This window comes from Pleurodeles waltl, chromosome 6 (assembly GCF_031143425.1).
Source record: "Pleurodeles waltl isolate 20211129_DDA chromosome 6, aPleWal1.hap1.20221129, whole genome shotgun sequence".
Classification (NCBI taxonomy): domain Eukaryota; kingdom Metazoa; phylum Chordata; class Amphibia; order Caudata; family Salamandridae; genus Pleurodeles; species Pleurodeles waltl.
In genome coordinates this window covers 322,964,393-322,984,289 of record NC_090445.1, presented here as the reverse complement: position 1 = coordinate 322,984,289, position 19,897 = coordinate 322,964,393, and the positions used below count along the sequence as shown (strand labels likewise).

Sequence of the window (19,897 nt, the reverse complement as noted above, 5' to 3'; positions counted from 1 at the left end):
ATCCAGTTGAGAGGGCTCCCACTCCTTGTTTCTCCAGCTCCTGCAAGGGTCACAAGGACTCTGTTTGCAAACAACAAGCAAGAGGGAATCTCCCATGGAGTGAAGGAGTCACTCCCCTGCATCCACAGGCACCTCAAGACAATGACCGGCTGGTGGATCCTGCTGTCCCACGGACATCGAAAGGCTCTGCAATACAGGTGGTGGTTCTGTGCACCTCTCCGGGTCAAACTTGTCTTCTGACAAACTTGAGAGACGGTGGGCCCTTGCTGCAGCCACTGGAATGGAATCCCTGTGCAGTGCAACTATTGCTCTTGCCAAGGCTTTTTGACTCTTCCTCCAGGAGATCTTCAGGCTCCAACACGCCCCAGCCTCCAGCACCCTGCAACTTCAAGTTCAGCTTCCATTCTGCAGCTCTTGCGATGTGGGACTCCTGTTTTGTTGTGCTGCTGAGGCCTCCCTGCAACTCCCTATGCCTGCTGCCAGTGGATCACTCGTGGGGGCTCCTCGGAACGGCTGGCTTTCCTTTCTGCTGAAGGCCTGCCCTGACTCCCTTCCAAGGATCAAGTCACTAGGACCTTGGTGGTCCTCAAAAACCTACAATCTTCCTTGCAACAAGTATTTGCATTTGCCATGGCTTGTTGGTGGTCCTGCGGGTCACTAACCCTCCTGCAATCCAGAGACCGACATAGTACAGCTCGTGGGCAATTGCAAGAATCTCCTGCATCCCCTGGACTACGCCACTGGACTTCTTCCTTCACCGTCCTGCTGGAACTTCACCTCCAAGAGGGTGGGCATTACCTACCTGCACTGCCTGGACATCTCAAAGTGGTCTGGACACTGTCCCCTTCATTTTCAGGTTCTTCACGTCCAGAATCCACCTTTGGGTTCCACCGACCTGGTCCATGGGTCGCAACAGCAGCTGGACAACTGAAGCTCCCACGGACTCCAACACGGGTTTCCAAAGTCACTTCACACCTATGCACCTGGGCTCCCTAGTGTAGGTACTCCAATCTTCTGGATATCCACAGGTGTACATGCTATCCAACCTTCTTTGGGCCAACCGGTTTCCTTGGAGTCCTCTGGGAAGAGTCCTGAATCCATAAAAATCCAACTGCAATGGTCCTGTGTTAGCCTATGGGACACCCAGCTCAATATATACTCTGCACCTGGGTGCCTGTGGGAATTCTGATACTTACCTCTGGTAATTCCGTACTACCCCAGCCTTTGGGATTCTAACACTTACCTTGGCTTAGCACCTCCATTCTTATACCACTTTCTTAGTATATGGTTTGACTGCCCGCATAGGGTCCCATATATTTCTATGCTTTTCCTGCCTGTTGCTAAGTGTTTATTTTGTGTGTAGATATCGCCAAGTGGAGATATACCAATGTGAGTATACTAGTAGTGTTGTAACAAAAAATACTTTATTTTTGCAACATCTGGTGTGGTACTTTCTTGTGTGACAATCACTGACAAACCACGGTGGTACTGTAAGTGCTTCACACTCCTCCTTGGTAAGCCTGAGCTGCTCTTCACAGCTACTGCCAGACACCTTTTGTTATCAGGGCACCAAAACACTATAACTTAGGGTTGCCTGGACTTAGTATAGGGTGCCACACCATAGAAGCACACAATAAACTGAGCCAGCCTCCTACAAATCTTATGACAAAGCTTACAGTGAAAGCTGCAGTGTCCCCTTAATAGTGTGTAGGTTTGAACATAACAGCTGATAGTGATACAGTTAGATCATGTTGACGAAAGGAGTAACTGGGAATTTCCAAAATGACCTTTATATGACTATTATAGTATATCATGATTGTAGCATTACACTTCTAGACCTAGGTTCATATTAAGTTAAACTGTTGAGGGGATTGAGTGTTTTAAAAAAAAAAGGCACTGGTAGGGTTTGGCCCAGTTGCTATTACCATCTGACTAAAGTACGTTCTTCACCTCCTGAAACTGAGTTAGTAACGTAGAATAGCATCACAAGCAAAAAATGCCACCTTGTTAGATCACACACAAGTGGAATAGGGATGACAAAGCAAATACAATATCTTATTCCTGTCTAAATTAAATCATTATCAATTGAACAATACCACATTACTTCCTTTGTGTCAAGAATACAATTGTAAAATTGAAATGTGAATTTGGATAAATTAAAACTGGTCCCACCTTGTATAGCCGAGTTTTTTATTTGCAGTGTAACTTTGAACAGATAGGTATTTGTAAAGGGATTTGTGTAAAATGACGTTTTGATTACTATGTTGTTCAATCTATATACAGCCAATTTTATATAACATGCAAATGTTTTAATTTACAAATAAATAAAATCTATCTTTGGTGGTGTTGTCTGCACCTTAAAGTTCCCTTCAGGAGTCTCCTCATGTCCTCCTTTTGAAACCCTTGTACTTCCTCCTCCTAAGCAAATTTTTAACTATGATCTTGGACTTCATTCACTCTCCACCTCAATGCCCCTTCTTTTCATCATTCATCCTCCTACCCTCATTTGTTTACCTACTTGACATCTTTTTAAATTCAGCCCTCCCTTACTCTGTTCTGTTTTGCATTCGGGACTTGTCCCGATTCCTTTGTACCATTTCCGTTTTATTTTTTGCTAGTGGGTCTCGAATTACTCATGCTCCATCATTTCCAGGTAATTGAAAACAGACAACCACAACTCACTTTTTTTTCTAAACTATACTCACAAACCGGTTTTCTTTTCCATACTTAACGTAAGCATTTTTTATTTTCACTATTTGTGTTATTTTAACAATAGCAAGAGAGCATATTTTTACCCACATAAAGAGCCTAGGATTGCAACTCGGGTCAGGCATGTTCTGCTTAAGAAAAGGACTTTACAAAAACTGATTTCTCCAAAAGGGAGAGTTTCCACTTTTAAAAGGTTAGGAGTATATTCACCTGATCAGTTGTGTATCAGGAGAAAACACTACCATCCTGTTCACGGTTTCTAGGGGGGAATCTGAGGCACAGGAATCAAGGTTCAAGGTTTACCTTTCTGGAGAGCTCGATGACACGCACTTCAGCATATTCCATCTTCAAGATGCCGTTCTCAATAAGAAACTTGCTGCGCAAGTCATTGAAGTAAGCTGTCCGCATGGGGTCGACAGCCTAGGTCAGGAAGACAAAAACACACTGGTGCTAAAGCATGTAAACAGAATGACATATGCACACGGCATCCTCTTTTACCACCCTACCTTCAGTGTCTCAAAGTAGTGGAGAGTCTCTTGCTCATAAGCCAAAGGGTCGAGTGCTCGCATGAGAAGGATGATGGTCAGTAAACACCCTGTGGAAAGGAGTCAGAAATTAACAAGACCATATGATTTAAAACACATATGTAAACTGACAGCAGCTGAGAACACCTTTGCCAATCAGGTCTGCCCATTTTAAAGTTTTCTGCTGCATTTTCCACTCTGCTGCTTTCACTTTAATCCTAGTTAACACTATCGAGAAGTGGCCATCGATCCCAGCAATTTAAGGAAGTCAGGAAAAAGTACATTGTTATTTTTACACTGATCTATATGACATTTTACAGTGAGACTAACTACTTGCCTCATTGGGCTTCCAGGAGCAAGAGAGAATGTTAAGATGCCATGTCCTTCCAGCAGCTCCCACAAAAGAAGCTTGGAGCTTCAATTAAGCTTTCCTCAATACAGGAGACCCATAAAAGCACAGCAAGACTAACAATGTGGATAGGATGAAACAGCAGATTGTCCCTGACTGGGTTGAGGAAGCTAGAGCCCAAAAAACAAACTAATCCTTTGCTTTGAACATTTTGCCTTTTAAAGGAAGAAGTATTTTTAAGCAAACAATCATACATTATTTTCCAAAGTCTAGTACAGGCACGTTAATTCATTGAAAGTGCAGAGGGCCAGTTGAAGATTCACGGTGTGCCAGAATAGTATGTTGCAAACTGCAATCAAATGGAAATGTTTTTTTAAACGGATTCATTAAGCACAAGACACCGGGGGATGTTGGACGCACTGCCAATGGTTGTCAATATACGGAGAATTATCATGTGTGAATGAATTGCAAAACAGGTTCCTAATCCACACTTTGCAAACACTGGTGCACTTAAAACAAAGCTTGTGTACAAACTCACACTTATTCTCAGGTTCCAGTGTCTGAAGTTCTTTGCACGATTCAAGTTCAGACTGCAGAACAGTGGACTTTTCTACAGATAGATCACACCTGTAAGGGAAGGGGGATCACACCGTCAAAACAATGGCATCTTACGGAAAATAGCAGAGAAAGTGAGAAATCTAATGGAGAAGATAAAAGAGTGTAGGAAAAAGTAGTAGTTCAAGCGTCTGATGAAGAGGAGAGGTGGACAGTGGGATGAGTCAAATGTAGGGATGGAGGGAAAGAGGTGGAGCTTGACGTAGTGGGTTACAGGTGGAAAGATTTAAGAACTAATGGGTCGAGGAGTGGAGGAGAATCAGGAGTCAATAAAGGAGGAAGGATGTAATGAAATAGAAGTGAAGGCACATGAGAGGAATTTAAAGTAGTCTAAGTGAGAAGAAAAGGAAAATACTTTACATGGAAGGATGGAGTGAAAGGAAGACACCTACTGGACGGGTGAAAAAGGGGATTTAAATTAAGAAGGTGGGAGTCTAACAACAAACAAGAAAGACGAATAATGAAGGCAAGTAAAAAGAGGGGGGAGAAAAGGGAATACTGCAAAGAAGAACGGTGGAATCTCAAATGATAAAGAACACACAGGGAATGGATGTACCAAGACCTCAACCAGCCAACAACAGTAACAAAGGTCTCTACTTCATTGTAGGAGTTGTGCTTTTGTGGACACCAACCAGGCATCTGCTGCACTGGTCTTTGCAGGGAATTGAGATCGAACAGGCATCATTTACAACATGCATAGAGAGAAACACTACAGTGTAGGGAGATAAGTGGTCCACCAGTATGAAGGGTCGTGTGGTTTAAAACAGGAATAGCCAGTAAGCAGTCTCCAACAAGTGGGTAAAAGGCCAGTAATCATGATTTATCTTTAGATGCCACTAATCATCTGTCACACTACGGCATTTTAGCGGGACAACAATCTCCCATACTAAAGATGGACCTGCGCATGATGTTTTAGGCCTCCCTGTAGCAGAGTCTAATACTGTGCTAAGTATGAGGCGAATAGTCAAGGGACTTGTGAAACGGACTTTCCTGTGCAGACAATACGTTGTGTAGATCAGAAGACTAAAAACAGTTACAAACAGAAGTTCGATTCACCAAAGTCAGTCTTGAGTAGTATCATGGTCTGGTCAAATATCACTGAGAAAAAGGTGTACTTATGTGGACTTGTAAATGAATAAAGCATGTTTCTAAGTGAAACGTTCGCATGCTAGAACGATGAAGATACCTTATCTGCCAGTTAGTCTCCGACATACCACAAAGTCTCCACTTAAGTATTTAGTTTATCAAGAGTTTTACAAGTTACCTACAAGGCCCCAAAGTTACAACTCAGTGGTGCACAATTTTAACTGAACATAAAATATTTACCAAATGTAAACTTTACACTTCCGAAATATCACAAAATTAGGACAGCAATAGTTTACTCTTTCCTTGATGTCCAAGAAAGAATAATAAATGCTAAATAAATGATGTATAGGAAGTTGTAACTAATGTTGAAAAAGCGAGGTCTTTCTGATAGTCGAGAAGAATTGTCCTGAGGGAGTGGCCTATCTGACCAAGATGGTGGACGTGCTTCAGTGAGGCTCTATCCTGTCCTGTTAATCCGTGGAATCCGAGCTAGCGCCTCATACCCATCCCACGGGTCCTTACCCAAAAAGGCTGGATTGCTGGTGGGCCACAATGTGAGGTGAGGTTGGCTGATACCCGTTCCTCTTCTACCAGGCTGACTAGGTCCGTCTGCATGTTACACCTCCTCTCCCAGAGCTGGCCAAGACTGTGGGGTCCCTGGTAGAGGATGCTCATTCCCTCACCACAGCTAATCACTGCCTGGTGCAGCCAATATAATACCTGGCCAGACAAAGAGGTTAGGCAGGCCACCACAAGGTATTTTAGAATGTGAAGTGACTCTGCAACCTTGCCCAGGACACAGGTCTGGACTCGGAAACTGTAAAGGTTTGGGGGAGGGTACAGATCTTCAGTACTGATACTGGTGGGAGGAGGAGACTTGCAGCCACATAGGTCCGCAGCCCTGAACTGTGGAACAGGGCCTGCTACAGGAGTGGGTCCTAATACCTGCCTTGCCTCAACCCTCCCACACAGGGATGTGCCCAAAACAACTGCACTTCTAATTCTGGCCAGCTAGAGAGAGCCCTCGCTTTCAGAAGGTCAGGTGGTGGCCCAGAGGAGTGCCGGGCTCTGCTCTGACAGAGTCATTATTGGATGCGGTTGGAGGTGCTGGTGTATGGTAATGGACTGGCATAACAGCGGTGCAGCACATGGGCCTTGACCATGCCTGGACTGGCTCCCGCACACCCACAGCATGGTTGCAGCGGGGCTGGCCTTTTGAGGGTTCATCTTTTCCTTTTCACCCTCCTGCACAGAAGAAGAATTTCTGGCCAATATACCCAGGAGCCACTAAACAAGCATTGACTGCCTGGTTATGCTGTCCACCCCTGCACACCGCAAGGGGGTGCTTCAGGAGTAGAGACCTGTGGTCATGTGCTATTGGACATGGGGGGTACCTCTTAGTGGACTTCTGACGGGGATAAGAGCTGTGATGACTTCAGGTCTGCAGGAGTGCTGTGGAAAGAGTAGGCTCGAAAGGGGTGGTGGTGCTGGATACCCTGAGTGTCCACTATGGAACTAACCTGGTTGCCTGGTGCTTTGCTGTCCCTTTCTGGACCAGAAGGACCAGAGATGATCAATCTGAGTGAGGGTAACTAGCTGAGCACCATGATGAAGGGTTGTTGAGTGGCAGCCCATGTCCAAGGCAAGACTGATTGTTACACAAAAAGTGTGGCCAGAGCTCAGACGAACTGCTTGGGGCCCAGAACAGATCTACCTTTCAACCAACCATCCGTATCCTCCAGGCTATCTGTGACTACGATGAAGCCCTTGATGGGTGACTAGATAGTGTTGGTGTAGAGTTTTCTCTTCAGTGCCAGGATGACAGAGGTGCAAGCCTAGGTGTCCTCAGTGGAAGATGATCTGCACTCCCTCAAACTAGACAAAAAAAGGCTTTAGGAACAAACAGCACAACTGGAACCATGAGGATGCCAAAGGTAGATCCAAATGCAATAATGTGTGCTTGATGCGTCTTCCAGTTAAGGCATGAGCCCACAACAATTCTTTTTCAAATTGTTCAGATCCTGGGTCCCAGAAAAAAGACCTATCATCCAACTTCGTGATATAAATGGCACACCACACTCTAATTAAAAACAAAAAAAACGCACATGGTGGGGTGTTCCCCTTCCCCCATCATTCTGAGATTAAGTAATTAATAGATCAAGACGTGTAGGAGGCTTTCCTGGTGTGTGGTGGGTACCTAAGGTACTTACACTTTATACCAGGTCCAGGTATCCCTTATTAGTGTAGTGTAGTCAGTGTCTGGAAGCCAGGCTCTTTAGAGGTAGCTGTGGATGAGCAGCCAAGGCTTATCTAGGAGATATGCAAAGCTCATGCAATACCACGGTAGTCACACTTTGTACTTACACACATTAAAGAAAACAGTCAGTGTTACAAAAATAAAGGTACTTTATTTTAGTGACACGAATGCCAAAAATACCATAGAGGCTATACCCACTTAGGACGTAAGTAATACACAAATTATATATACTAATAGGCAGAAACAGACCTAAAAACAATTAGAAAACAGTGCAATTAGTGAAAATCACAGTAGTTAGAAATGAGCCTAAGGGGAGCCCAAACCATATACTAAAAAAGTGGAATGTGAAAGTCGGTCCCCCACCTAGGCAAGTGTAGTGTGTGGAGGGCAGCTGGGAGTACTAGGAAAACCCAAAGATAAGTGCCACAACCCACCCCAGCGACCAGGAAAACAGGAGTAAATCACAGTAAGTTTCCTAGAACGCACACTAAGAAGAAAAGAAGTTATTAGCAAACCAAAAAACGCTCAGTCCATGGAAAAACAGACCTAACTATAACTACCTCCTGGTGTATATAAAATGTCATATGTGGCCCAAGGTAGCAGCCTAATCTAGGCTACAAATTAGTGGTACTCTAGATACACACACACACACACACACACACACACACAGCTGTTTCTGAAAGCATGAAAACAAATATTTAAAATCAGCACTCATTTTTTTTAACCATTCTTATTGAAGTACGATTTTATACAATAGAGAAAACTGGTGAAAGAATCCATAGGAGCGTTTGCTCATCATTCTCAAACATGTCATATGAAACACCATCTACAATGCAGGAGTAACAATTTGTGCTTTACCATACAATTATGATGTGACTGCAAATAGAACCAACTTGTGATGCACCAACTTCGTCTTTTCATCACTCTACATTAGGAGAGGATACTTCTGAAAAGATGAAGTAATAGCTTGAAGAAAGCATGTTCAACCACAGCCCCATATCTGAGAATTACATGTATCTACAGTACCACTAATTTGTAGAAAGGTTCCAGAGGTACAGTAACCTAGTAACGTACATATAATTCCTATGCCATGGGATATACCATAACTCAGAACTGGAATCTCCTATCTTCTCTAGGTATGAAGAAAGGAAACAGAATTGATGAAGAAGCAGAGACAAAAATGTCAGGCTTCAAAGTCTGGCTCAATCTGAACTGATCTATGAAGTTTGGGTAAGATTTGAAAGTCTCAATTGCAAAACAGCTACATCTAGAGAGGTTAGTGCATTATTCAATAAGAATATGAGGAATATATCTGAAGAAAATTGAGGTCCAGAAGGCACGTAGTTTTAACATAATTTGAATATGAAGACAGAATAGTTCTTGTAGTAAGAAACACCTAAGAAGAAACTGGGTTATTAGTTTGAGAGGTAGAAACCCCACTCAAATAGTAAACACAATCCTTGTCGAGGTGAACTACAAAAGTCACTAAATTAACCTGAAGTAGCCTGGCACAACGCAGCCAGGCTTAACTTAGAGGCAATGTATAAAGTATTTCTGCAGCACACAAACAGTAATTAAGTGACAACACAACACAAGAACAATTTCAAACCAATTTAGGAAAACAGAGGGATTTTTTATAATTAAAAAGTCACCAAAACAATACAAATCATATCAGTAGACCCATATATTACTTTTTAAATTTTCAGGTGAAAATAGCACCAAGAAGCAAAAAGTGTCACTCATGATTGATAGGGTCGTGCTGGACTGGGGCAGAAAGTACAAGTTCAAGCTGATCGTGATGGAGCTCAGGTCGAATACAGGGACTTCCCAAAATCCACACACAGATCCATTTGCAAAAGCCGCAAGGAGATTGCTGTCAGCACGAGGAGCAGGTTGAGCATCACAGACGGTTGCTGCTGTAGCTCGAAAAGCCAGTGATTGCTGGAGCGTAGTGTTGGCAATGATCGCTGGCTGTTTCAGTTGGTGCAAAGTGCAGGTCTCACACTCTCAGTCATCACGGACGGTTGCTGTCGGCATGAAGAGCAGGTGCCACTAGAGCTTCACTTTGGCAGGCACTGTGGGTGGTCGATACACGGTGCGAAGAGGTCACCTTTCGGTCGCAGGAAGGCCCAATCTTCTGTATCTTCACTTTCTTCAGAAGGAATTCACCCTGATGTCAGCTAAGGGTCCAGGACCAGGGGGCACCTCTTGGGGATCGGAACTCACTACAGCAGAGGCGAACAGCAGGGCTCAGCAGGACCAGTTGGTGCTGGTCAGGTGGATAGTTGCAAGCAGACCTCAGAAGCTTGTGTCCCTGTAGCTCATACAGGAGGTCAGCCAACTGGTCCTAGGAGTCACTCTCAGTAGCCTGGGTTCAAGGTAAGCAGGTCCAATATTCTGTCTTCAGTCAGCAGGGCAGTCCCCTTTTCTCTAGCACAGTGGTTCCCAACCTTTTGATTTCTGTGGACCCCCACTTTAACATTATTGGAACCCAGGGACCCCACCTTAATCATCATGGGAATCCGGGGACCCCTGCCTGAGTCATTACTGGAAGCTGGGGACCTAATTTGCCAATATTTGTTAATATTTTTTTAATTTTCTAGGCTCTCACGGACCCCCTGAGAAGGCTTTGTGGACCCCCAGGGGTCCCCGGACCACAGGTTGGGAACCACTGCTCTAGCAGCAGGGCAGTCTTTCTTTTAAATTTTCCACAGTTCCAGGATTGTTGTGAGGAAAGTTTATTAAGGTCCCATTTTCATATCTGGTGCCAGCCTTTGTGTGGTTAAGGTCAGTTCTTCCCCTTACCCTGGTCCTAGCTCTAAATTGTCTGGGGTGATCAAGGAAAGGGCAGGCCTGGAGTAAGGGTCCTTTGTGTTGCTATCGACAGGGCCCTTTAAGTATAATCAGGGTACAGCACCTCCCCTAGCCATCCTAACCAGCCATCAGGAAGACCCACTCCCCTCACATGTGGGCCTTTGTTCACATGTCTGGAAGCAATACACAACCCACAACAGGGAGGTCATTCACAGTCATGTGACGCAGGACACTGGCAGAAAGGCACAGTTTGTTTGGGTAGAAAAACTGCAACTTTCTAAGAGTGGCATTTTCTAGATTATAACATCCAATTTAACCAGTAAAAAGGATTTTAAATTACAATTCATTAAAGTGTTAAACATAATTTCTCTAGCTGCTCCTAATCTGAAGTTAGCACTTGCTAAATGCAATACGGTAACCCAGTGTTAATCTATGGGAGACACAGCCTTACAACAGTGAAAAACGACATTAGGAGTTTTTCACTGCTTTGACTTGCAAATCTTAAACCCACATGTCCTACCTTTTAAATACTGTGCACCCTGTCCTAGGAGTACTGAGAGGGAAGAGAAAATATGGTAAAATTAACATACAAACTGAAGTACCGAATAAAAGCCTCATCAGTGGATCAGAAAGCAGTAATGGATCACCTAAAGAAAACCGTTTAGGTACTTACATGCCTAATGAGGATGATACACCTATACGAGAGAATCCAAGCCCTACTATTGGGCAGCATGAGGTCCCCTGTGATCTGGGCAGGGGATTTCAATTGTGTCCTAGATGGTGATTAGGATTGCCATTTGCAGAAACAGGGGACTAAGCCCCTGATGATTGGCTTACTCGCCACGGTTGTGCGCAACCTGGGTCTCCTAGATGAATGGCGCATGCTGCACCCAGGGGAGCTGAGAGTGCACTTATCACATTCTGACACATAGAAATTACAGCAGCCTGGGCTGTCTGCTTGTAGACCCTGTGCTGTTGGTCGCAGTTGCACATCTGGGACAGTTCCTCTCTGGCCAAGCCCCTGTGCTGCTCCGATTAAGGTGAGGTGATGATCTCTGCTGGGCTTGCAGTTGACGCATGCCCCCATATCTCCTGACTGACGTGGTGTGTAGGGATGTGCTGACGACCTCACTTAATGATCATCCGACTACAAATTGGGGAACTACAGCCACCAGAGCTATTGAATAAGAGGCACTCAAGGCAGTCATGAAAGGGGCATGTATAGTGAACACCTGCGGTGTCTAGAGACAACTGGAGGCAGATCTTTAGGTACAAGAGCAGCGCCTGGTAGAGCTTCATGGGTCAGGGGCAGACTCTGGAACTGTTATAAGTCCTTCATGAGGTGCAAACGAAGCGGATCCTTCCACTCATCATGCAGGAACGGATTGGGTACCTCATGTTGACATCCTGGGAGACCCTACAGACCCTTCCACGTATAGGCCGCTCACAATGTTCAATGCAGATGGTAAACTCTTATGTAAAGTCTTGGGAACAAGACTGGGGGGTGGTATTTGGGGGCCTCAGCACAGCATTCAATCAATCACTGCTCACACATGTGCTGCATGAAACCATGGATGATGACTGTCAGGAATAAGACTGTGCGCGGTCCACGTCCCGCCCTGACCTCCAATTCGCACATTGGCAGCATTTCAAGTGTGCCGCTATTTATCCCCTCTTGCTCCAGGCATCGCTTTCCCTGTGGTAAAGCTCATTTAGCTGCAGGGTTAGGGCACTGGTGGACACGATATACTTATCATTGGCATTCTGTGAATGGACTACAACTCCCAAGATTTGAGGGGCAGCGGCCATCTTGTGGTGTGGCAGGCTTATAAAGCCCAGCCACACCCAAGCACATTGCTCACTATTTTGGAGACTTCGGTTCTGCCTGACCTCGTAGAGACTTCTCTTCAGAAAACGAGATGAGTTGCAGCAGTGCAGAGAGTTTGTGTTTCTAGTCAGATCCATAATAACGAGTAGGTCGTATTCGTGGCGGTAAGGTCAATCGGTCGGCTCTGTTTTGCTAGCCTTGAAAGGCGTTTCGGCTAAAAAGGGCATTTCAGTTATAAGAGAGACAAGTGATCTAATTAAAAAAAGAGAAGCGCTTCAATTACGAAAGAGAAAGAGGTTTAAGGAAAGTGCTTTAATGACAAAAGAGAAAAGTGTTTCAGTTACGAAAAAGAAAAGAGCTTTAGGTATAAAAGAGAAAAGGAATGAAAAAAAGGCGCTCCAGTTACAAAAGAGAAAAGTATGAATAAAGCGATTCAGTTACAAAGGAGAAAAGTATGTTGATAAGTTTATTTCTTTTTTGGAAGCAAAGTATGTGAGATACATGTTTTAGTCTTTGTAGAATCCTATGCCGAAGTTTTGACATTAATTTAAAGGAAGTATATTTATATTCGGTTCTGATACTGAGGACGCTGTTTTGAAAGTGCGATCATTACCTAAAGCTCATGCCATCCTCAGGTATCGTGATTGCAGTTTGTCTTTGTCCCACAGCTGAAGAGGGGCCACGCCCAGTTCATAAGTGTCTCGTCTTGATATCATGGAGACACTTTGTCCAGGAGTATGATAACTGTGATTTAATAAAAGTTATGAATGTATGTATGTATGTATGTATGTGTGTGTGTATATATATACACATATATATATATATATATGCTTTAATCATTTTCCTTTTCAGATCTCCTTCCCTGCAGTTCCTATCCTAATTCCCCTTGCCCCCGCCTGGCGTCTTCAAGACTCAGTGCTTTAATAGCTTTCTGAGTTGCTGGCGCCGGGAGGTGGACCTTTTGCTCAGCAGCGTGCAGATCCCGAGGAAAGGGCACTGTGACAATGACTGGGAGTTGGCCCTTGACTCAATAAACCTAGAGAAGGCCTTTGATACAGCAGAGTGGGGCTACCTGATGTCAGTACTTCAGGGGATGGGATTTTGGCCTGTCTTACCTGATTGGGTACGGCTACTCTACACTGACCCTTTGGTTGCTTCAAGGTCGGGGTGAATTCCATGAGGCTTGGTCTTTCGTTAGGGGGACTGGGCAGGGATGCCCCCTCTTGGCACTCCTTTTTGCGTTTGCGATCAGGCCTTTGGCCATACTGTTATGCAAAGAACAAGAACTCTAGGGTATTTAAGTGGGTGGCTCCACGCATGTTGTCTCGCTACATGCAGATGATGCACTGATTTATGTCCACTCGCCCGGCAGGGCAGTATGCATAGGGATGAGGCTGTTGGCCGACTTAAGTGAGGTCGCATGTCTTGAGGTCAATCTCCAAAAGACATGTTGTTTCCCCTTGGGAGGTTGATGGAGACACCGCTTGACCAACTCCCCGATCTGGGTCTTCGCAGGGAAACAGAGGGATGTCGATATCTTGGCACAGAGGTTACGCACACAGAGGACGCTCATCAGCGCTTGAATGTGGACGGGGTCATAGAGAGTCTTGAGGGATCAATAGGGTTTTCGAATAGACTCCCCCTGTCTGTAATGGACAGGGTGGAAGTAGTCAAGATGGTCTTCTTCCCATGCTGTCTCTACCTACTTCAGAATTCGATGTTTGATGGTCCCACTCGGTTCTCTGCAAATTAATCAATCAGCTGGATTTTTATACCACACGTATCATCCGTGAGGGCATCCAGGCACTGAGGATGCTGTTTGTATCCTCAGTTGAACAGCCACGTCTTGAGACTTCTTCTGAATCCCAGTGTGGAGGGAGAGGTTCTTAGGTGGACGGAAAGGCTGTTCCAGGCTTCCGTTGCATTGAAGGAGAAGGCACGGCCACCATATGTGCTGCAGAGGATGCGGGGAGGGGGGGGGGGGTGATGAGGTATTTGCAGCAAGACGGAGAGCAGGTGTCTGTAAGAGCAGTGGAAGTTTGTGCAGGGCTTTATAGGCGTAAGTTAGCAGCCTGAATTGGTATTGTTTGTGTACGGGGAGTGAATGGAGGTTCCTTAGGTGGGGGAGGTGTGGGTCCATTTTAGGACATCCAAGATGAATCTGGCTGATGAGTTCTGGATGATTTGAAGTCTTTTTGTGAGGTGTGAGTTGAGAATCCGGCATATAGAGCGATGCTGTAATCTAGACAGCAGGTGATGAGGGCATGTGTGGCAGCCAGGAGCCACTTGAAAATCTTACGGCGCATGTGAAGGTTAAGGAAGCAGGCGGATGAGACTGCACTGATCTGGTTCTTCATGTTGAGTTTATCGTTGATGATGATTCCAAGGTTTCTGGCAGGGCTTGTGAGGGTTGGGGGCACCCAAGGTCGGCAGGTCACCAGGAGTCAGCCCAAGGTGAGGTGGTTTATCCGAAACGCAGGACTTCTGTTTTGCCAGTGACGAGTTTGTGGCAGTTGCCATTCATCCAGTCGGCGATGCTGTTCATGCAGATGTGGAAGTTTGCCTTTGCGGTGGAGGGGTCTTTGGATAGCAAGAGGATGAACTGAGTGACGTCTGCGTGGGAGATTATGTTTAGTCCGTGGTTTCTGAGGATGTTGGCAAAGGGGGTCATGTAGGTGTTCAAGAGGGTGGGGCTAAGGAATGATCCCTTGAGGATGCGGCAGAAGATGTCCTTTGGCTCTGAGGTGAAGGGAGGGAGAGGGACTCTGCGTTCTGCCGAATACAAGAGAGGCGATCCTTTTCAGGGCGTTTCCTCTGATGCTGATAAGGTGGAGCCTCTTGAGCAGGGTGTGATGGGAGACTGTGTTGAAGGCTGCTGAGAGGTCAAGGAGGATGAGGGCAACTTAGTTTCCTTGGTCAAGGAGGCTTCTGATATCGTCCGTAACGGGGATCAGGGCGGATTTGGTGCTCTGGCTGGAGCGTAAACCAGATTGGGATGTGTCCAGGAGTTTGGAGTACTTCAAGTATGCTGCGAGTTGTTGGTTGATGGCTTTTTCAATTACCGTTGTTGGAAAGGGGAGCGAGGAGATCGGACAGTAGTTTTTAAGTTTGTTGGGGTTGGCAGAGGGTTTCTTGTGGACTGGTTTGACTCTTGTGGTTTCCCATTCTTCAGGGTACGTGGCTGTGGTGATGGAGGTGTTGAGGATGTCGGTGAGTTTGCTGCGGGTTCTCGGGCGGCAGCACCACCATGTGTGGCGGACTGAGTCATTCTCTCACTGGCTGGAGACCATCAGCCTAACCATTTTGGCTAGCAAGCAGTGCCTCAACAAAACCTAGACATTAAAGGGGATTTGTGGCAGCCTAGAAAACATGACACTGGCTCCTCAGGGAAGTCGCAGATGGCAGATCCTGCCCCTTTCTCCCATTTGCACAAGTCTCACACAAGCAAAGGAGATGCAGGACAGTTCTCAATGCATTTATTGAAAGGACTGAAATCTATGATAAAAGACATGAGCTGCGATTATATGGAGGATGAAACATATCACAGTTAGAATTGTGACCATTAGGGAAAAACAGATGAACAATACCATCACCCTGGAATAAACATATGTCAAAGAATTCCTAACTACATCCTTAAAATCTACGTGAGAGCATAGCAGTGATAACCCTTTCTGAATGCACTAGTCCATGGATGGAGTCCCTGCCCCCATACCTGAGACCAGGGGTCTACTGACCATCTACTCGGTTGGTTGTAGAGACAAGGCATGGATTAGCAAGGCTATGAAGTGACACACAGTATAGGATGGCTCCTTTGGCTGGAATGACCTCTCTAACCTCCTTGGGCTTGTGTGATGCTTTTATAACAAAACGTGTTGTGTTCTGAGAACAGGCCTGACGTGTTAATGTGTCTAAGTGTTGAAGGCTGGCCTCGCACTCTTGTGGCAGCAATACTGGATAGACTATCATGTACAGCCTTGAGCAAAAGTGCACAGGGAAATGTTGTGCAAAGGAAACAACAACTGCTTTTTAGCTGTTTAGAAAATAAAACATCCCTGCTAAAAGAAACCCATGCTAAAACGAAATAAAATAAATAAATTAAATAACTGGGTAAAAGGTCACAGGCCGAAATCTAAAGTAAATGTGCACAAGCAAGGCACTAAAATTAACCCACAACACTCTCAAGTTGTACACTTGCGCTTAGTAGCTCTGAGTTGTGGTATGTACCAGCTGGCTTGTATGACGGTCCGTTAAGTTTGGCTGGTTTGCTGGGGGGTACTATGTGTGCACACAGAGATCCTGGGTGTGACGTTTTTGATAGCTTTTTCAATGTCTGCTGTGATATCTGGGGGGGTGACAGTTGAGGGCGTTGGACCCCTGGATCTCTGACAACTTGCTCCAGCTAAGATGGGAGGTGCACAGTGGTCTGGTGGTGCAGCTAGGAGCTGTGGTGTATGTGAAATGGACAAAGGAATGGTCAGTCCAGGTGGGTTTGGTGGTTTGGAGTTTATTAATCTCGTTGGACGTTACAGCAGGGTAGTTCTGTCTGTTCTTAAGAGGGATATGGAGGATATCAGAAAGACTCTCTGAGGCATGCAATTTTACTGCACCTGATTATCTTATTTTATAACAAGCTCAGGGGAGACATGCTGAAAAAACTTTATACAGCAAGAAGTGTCAGGAAGAGGGAGCTGGAAGAGCCCATCACCGATGCGGATTGTGTGTATGCATGCAAGTTAGTAAGGACAATGTCCTCTAACAATAGAATCAAGTTACTGTTCCTGCATTTTAACTTCCTACACCACACCTATGTGTCTTCTTATCAACTGATCAGAATGGATCCCACTAAGACAGCAATATGTATGCAATGCAGGTAGATGAGTGCCACCTCTGCATTTTGCCTGGGTCTGCACTGACATTCAGGGGTTCTGGAGGAAGGTGATGCCCAGAACTAATGAAGCCACTGGCAAGGTGATCCCCCTGGCCCCAGCGGCCTGGCTATTGCCAGTGGTGGCAGATCCCAGAGGCAGAAGATTCCTTATAAACGTACCCAGCTTGCACTCCTTCTAGCTATACGGTGAGTGGCCATCGGGTGGTTGGGACATAGAGTACCCCAGGCATCCTTATGGCTGAGGGATCTTCTTAAATGAGTGGTGGAGGAGGTAAACCACGTGTTTTTCTTACACTGATGAAGAGGCTGTGGAGGAGGTGATGACTTGGGGGCTTCTTGACAAATTTAATGATGAGGGGGACTCAGGCTCGGACACTAGCTTGAATGATGAGGTATGAATTCTGCATAATGTGTGTAGGTTTATACAGGTGATGTGGCAGCCAAGTGTGATGTTACTGGACCTCTATGCATCAAACTAGCTTGATGGCTTGGATTATCTATATTATGTTCCCAATAATGTACTCTCCTGTTACCAAACTCTGTCATGTAAGAAGCTGCTCATCATTGAGAAATAATGCAATACTGATGTGGGGAATTGTCTTTTTTGCACTTGGGACTGCTTGTTTTGTTGAATCTTATGTGAAAATCAATAAAACAAGTTTTGGAAAGAAAAAGATGCTAGGGTTGACCCCCATTTTTTGGCCTTTGCTTTTGAGGAGAAGTCCAGGTCGCTCAAAGTTAGGTGGGGGCTTTTCTCACTATTAGGACTACCAATAATAGGTTAAACCATTAAAGGACCAAATGGGGCATATATGATGCCGATGTTCTTGATTGAAAGGAGAAAATGTTTCAGAGACCACCTAGAAGAGCACAGGGTATTTGCACAAAGTAGCAGGGTTTTCTAGTCCCTTTACAACTTTAAATAATTCAGCACTGATATTACCTGCTGAATCAATATGATTAGCACAATACTCAAAACAAGTGTTCTTAATACGTTTTTCAGCCTTTCAGAGCCTAAAGGTATTGAGGTCAATATTGTAGTACTTAAATCATTCCATTTCCAGGGCCTTACAATTTCACCTGGCTTTTTTAAAGTCTTAATACACAGAGGAGCTTATGGCGTTTTAGGGATGAGATTTTATGGTTCTAATCAGGTGGTTTTATCTAGAGCATTTGTCAACCAGCTTCCGACACTTTTTTGGTTGCATCTTACATCTGAGTATCCATAGTAGGGGTGTGGACAATAATGCAGAATTCAAAAGTTGGGGCTCTAAGTTAGCATAGTTTATTTTAGAAGTGGCTTCCGTCTGCCCTTTTCCCAGCAGAGACAATGATGTTGAAGGTAATAAGATCCCAGCCAGTTCAACCAAGCCTATTGAAGGGAAAGCAAGGTCAATACATTAACCAGCACTGTCGACAAGACATCTGGCCTGTTACCCTACTAGAAGCAACAGAGGAGGGATCATCAACTTCAATATTAAAATCACCTAAGAATCATTTTTGAAGACGAAACAACCATCAGAGCTATACAGTCGGCCAAGTTGAAGCCACGGTTAGTCACACATCCAGTGGGGTGATAACCAAGCACCACAGTAAATGATACAGTAGGAGAAAGGGCGAATCAAATTACAAAAAAGATATCGACATTTAGAGAGGCCTTAATTGTAATTTCAGGTCATTTAAAATGCTGGTGAAATAGGAGTGCCACACCACTACCATTTTTAATTTGCAATTGACATGCAAAGTTCTAAAAGGGTAAGCAGCACGAAGCCATGCCTTTGTAATAAAGTCTAGATTATAATTGGGTGCGTGGCCAAAATGGCGGCCAGAGCGGACGCTTAATCCGAGCTCCGCTCGTGGCCCACCAGTAATCCATCTGTGAACCTGCTCCTGGGGCCCCCCCGGATAGTCGCCCTGATTCCGCGGGACCCCTGGGTGCGGGCGACGATCGCCGCATCGGAGCGAGAGGCGCGGCGAGCTGAGTGGAGGAGACGCAGGGCCTGCGCTGGGCTGGCGCGTCGTTCGAGGCGGAGCGTCTCTTCCGCATTGCCGGGAGCTGCCAGGCCCAGGGACTCGGGGAGAACGGGACTCCTGAGGGCTGTGTGTCTGAGAGTTTGGAAGGACACGGCGAAGAGACAGAGTGGACGAACCCGGCCCCCTGGGAGGCCAGGAAGGCCGGAGCGATCCTAGTACATGCGCGCTGGACTGAGCGCGAGCAGGCAAGTGACTGAAACGCCCGGCCGTGCTGGGAAACACCGGTACGGCCGCGAGGCCCTGCAGTAAAGCGAATTCCGCTGGTGCCCCCCCATTTTCCTTCCTCCCCCGACAGAAATTATAACCGGAGCTGGCAGGAACCAGGGGAAGAGGGAAAGAGCAGCAAGAAGAAGAAATAAACAGAGGGAAAAGGAGGGGAGGAGAAGAGAGAAGAAGAACTTGAGTCAGCCACTGGGAATTACTTGCAAATAAAATGTAAAAAAATACCACGGAACAGTAAAATAAATAAGGACCTCCTCAAGTGGGTCAAAGGGATCCTCTCAGTGGAAACAAAGAAGGGACTGTGATTTATTTTTTTCCCCCTTCCTCCATGCCCTTACTCGCTTGAATTATAGTTCTCGGCATACGGGGCCACCAAGAGAAATCTAAGCCTTACTTCTGCTTTATATCTACATCCCAGTCAAATCTCAGTGTCAAGAAACAGAGAACCCATCAATAAGTTCAACACTACTCCTGTCCGTTGCCTTCCAGAGACGCAAGTACAATTACCACCACCATCCCCCAAAGGGGCTATAATACCAGGGACTAATAGGCGAAGACACCCAATGTAGGG

At 45.5% G+C, this 19,897-nt stretch overlaps 1 protein-coding gene across 2 annotated transcripts in view; it reads right to left on the bottom strand.

Annotated features, from left to right (window-relative positions):
- The window catches only part of RABGGTA (Rab geranylgeranyltransferase subunit alpha), a 316,511-nt gene that overhangs the window by 87,660 nt on the left and 208,954 nt on the right, over positions 1-19,897 (bottom strand). For both annotated transcript variants that reach the window (XM_069238152.1, XM_069238151.1), the window contains 3 exons: positions 4,121-4,209; positions 3,216-3,304; positions 3,013-3,129 (listed from right to left, as the gene is read on the bottom strand). In XM_069238152.1, the coding sequence (XP_069094253.1) occupies positions 3,013-3,129; positions 3,216-3,304; positions 4,121-4,209 (295 nt within the window). The remainder of the gene's footprint in view (positions 1-3,012; positions 3,130-3,215; positions 3,305-4,120; positions 4,210-19,897) is intronic.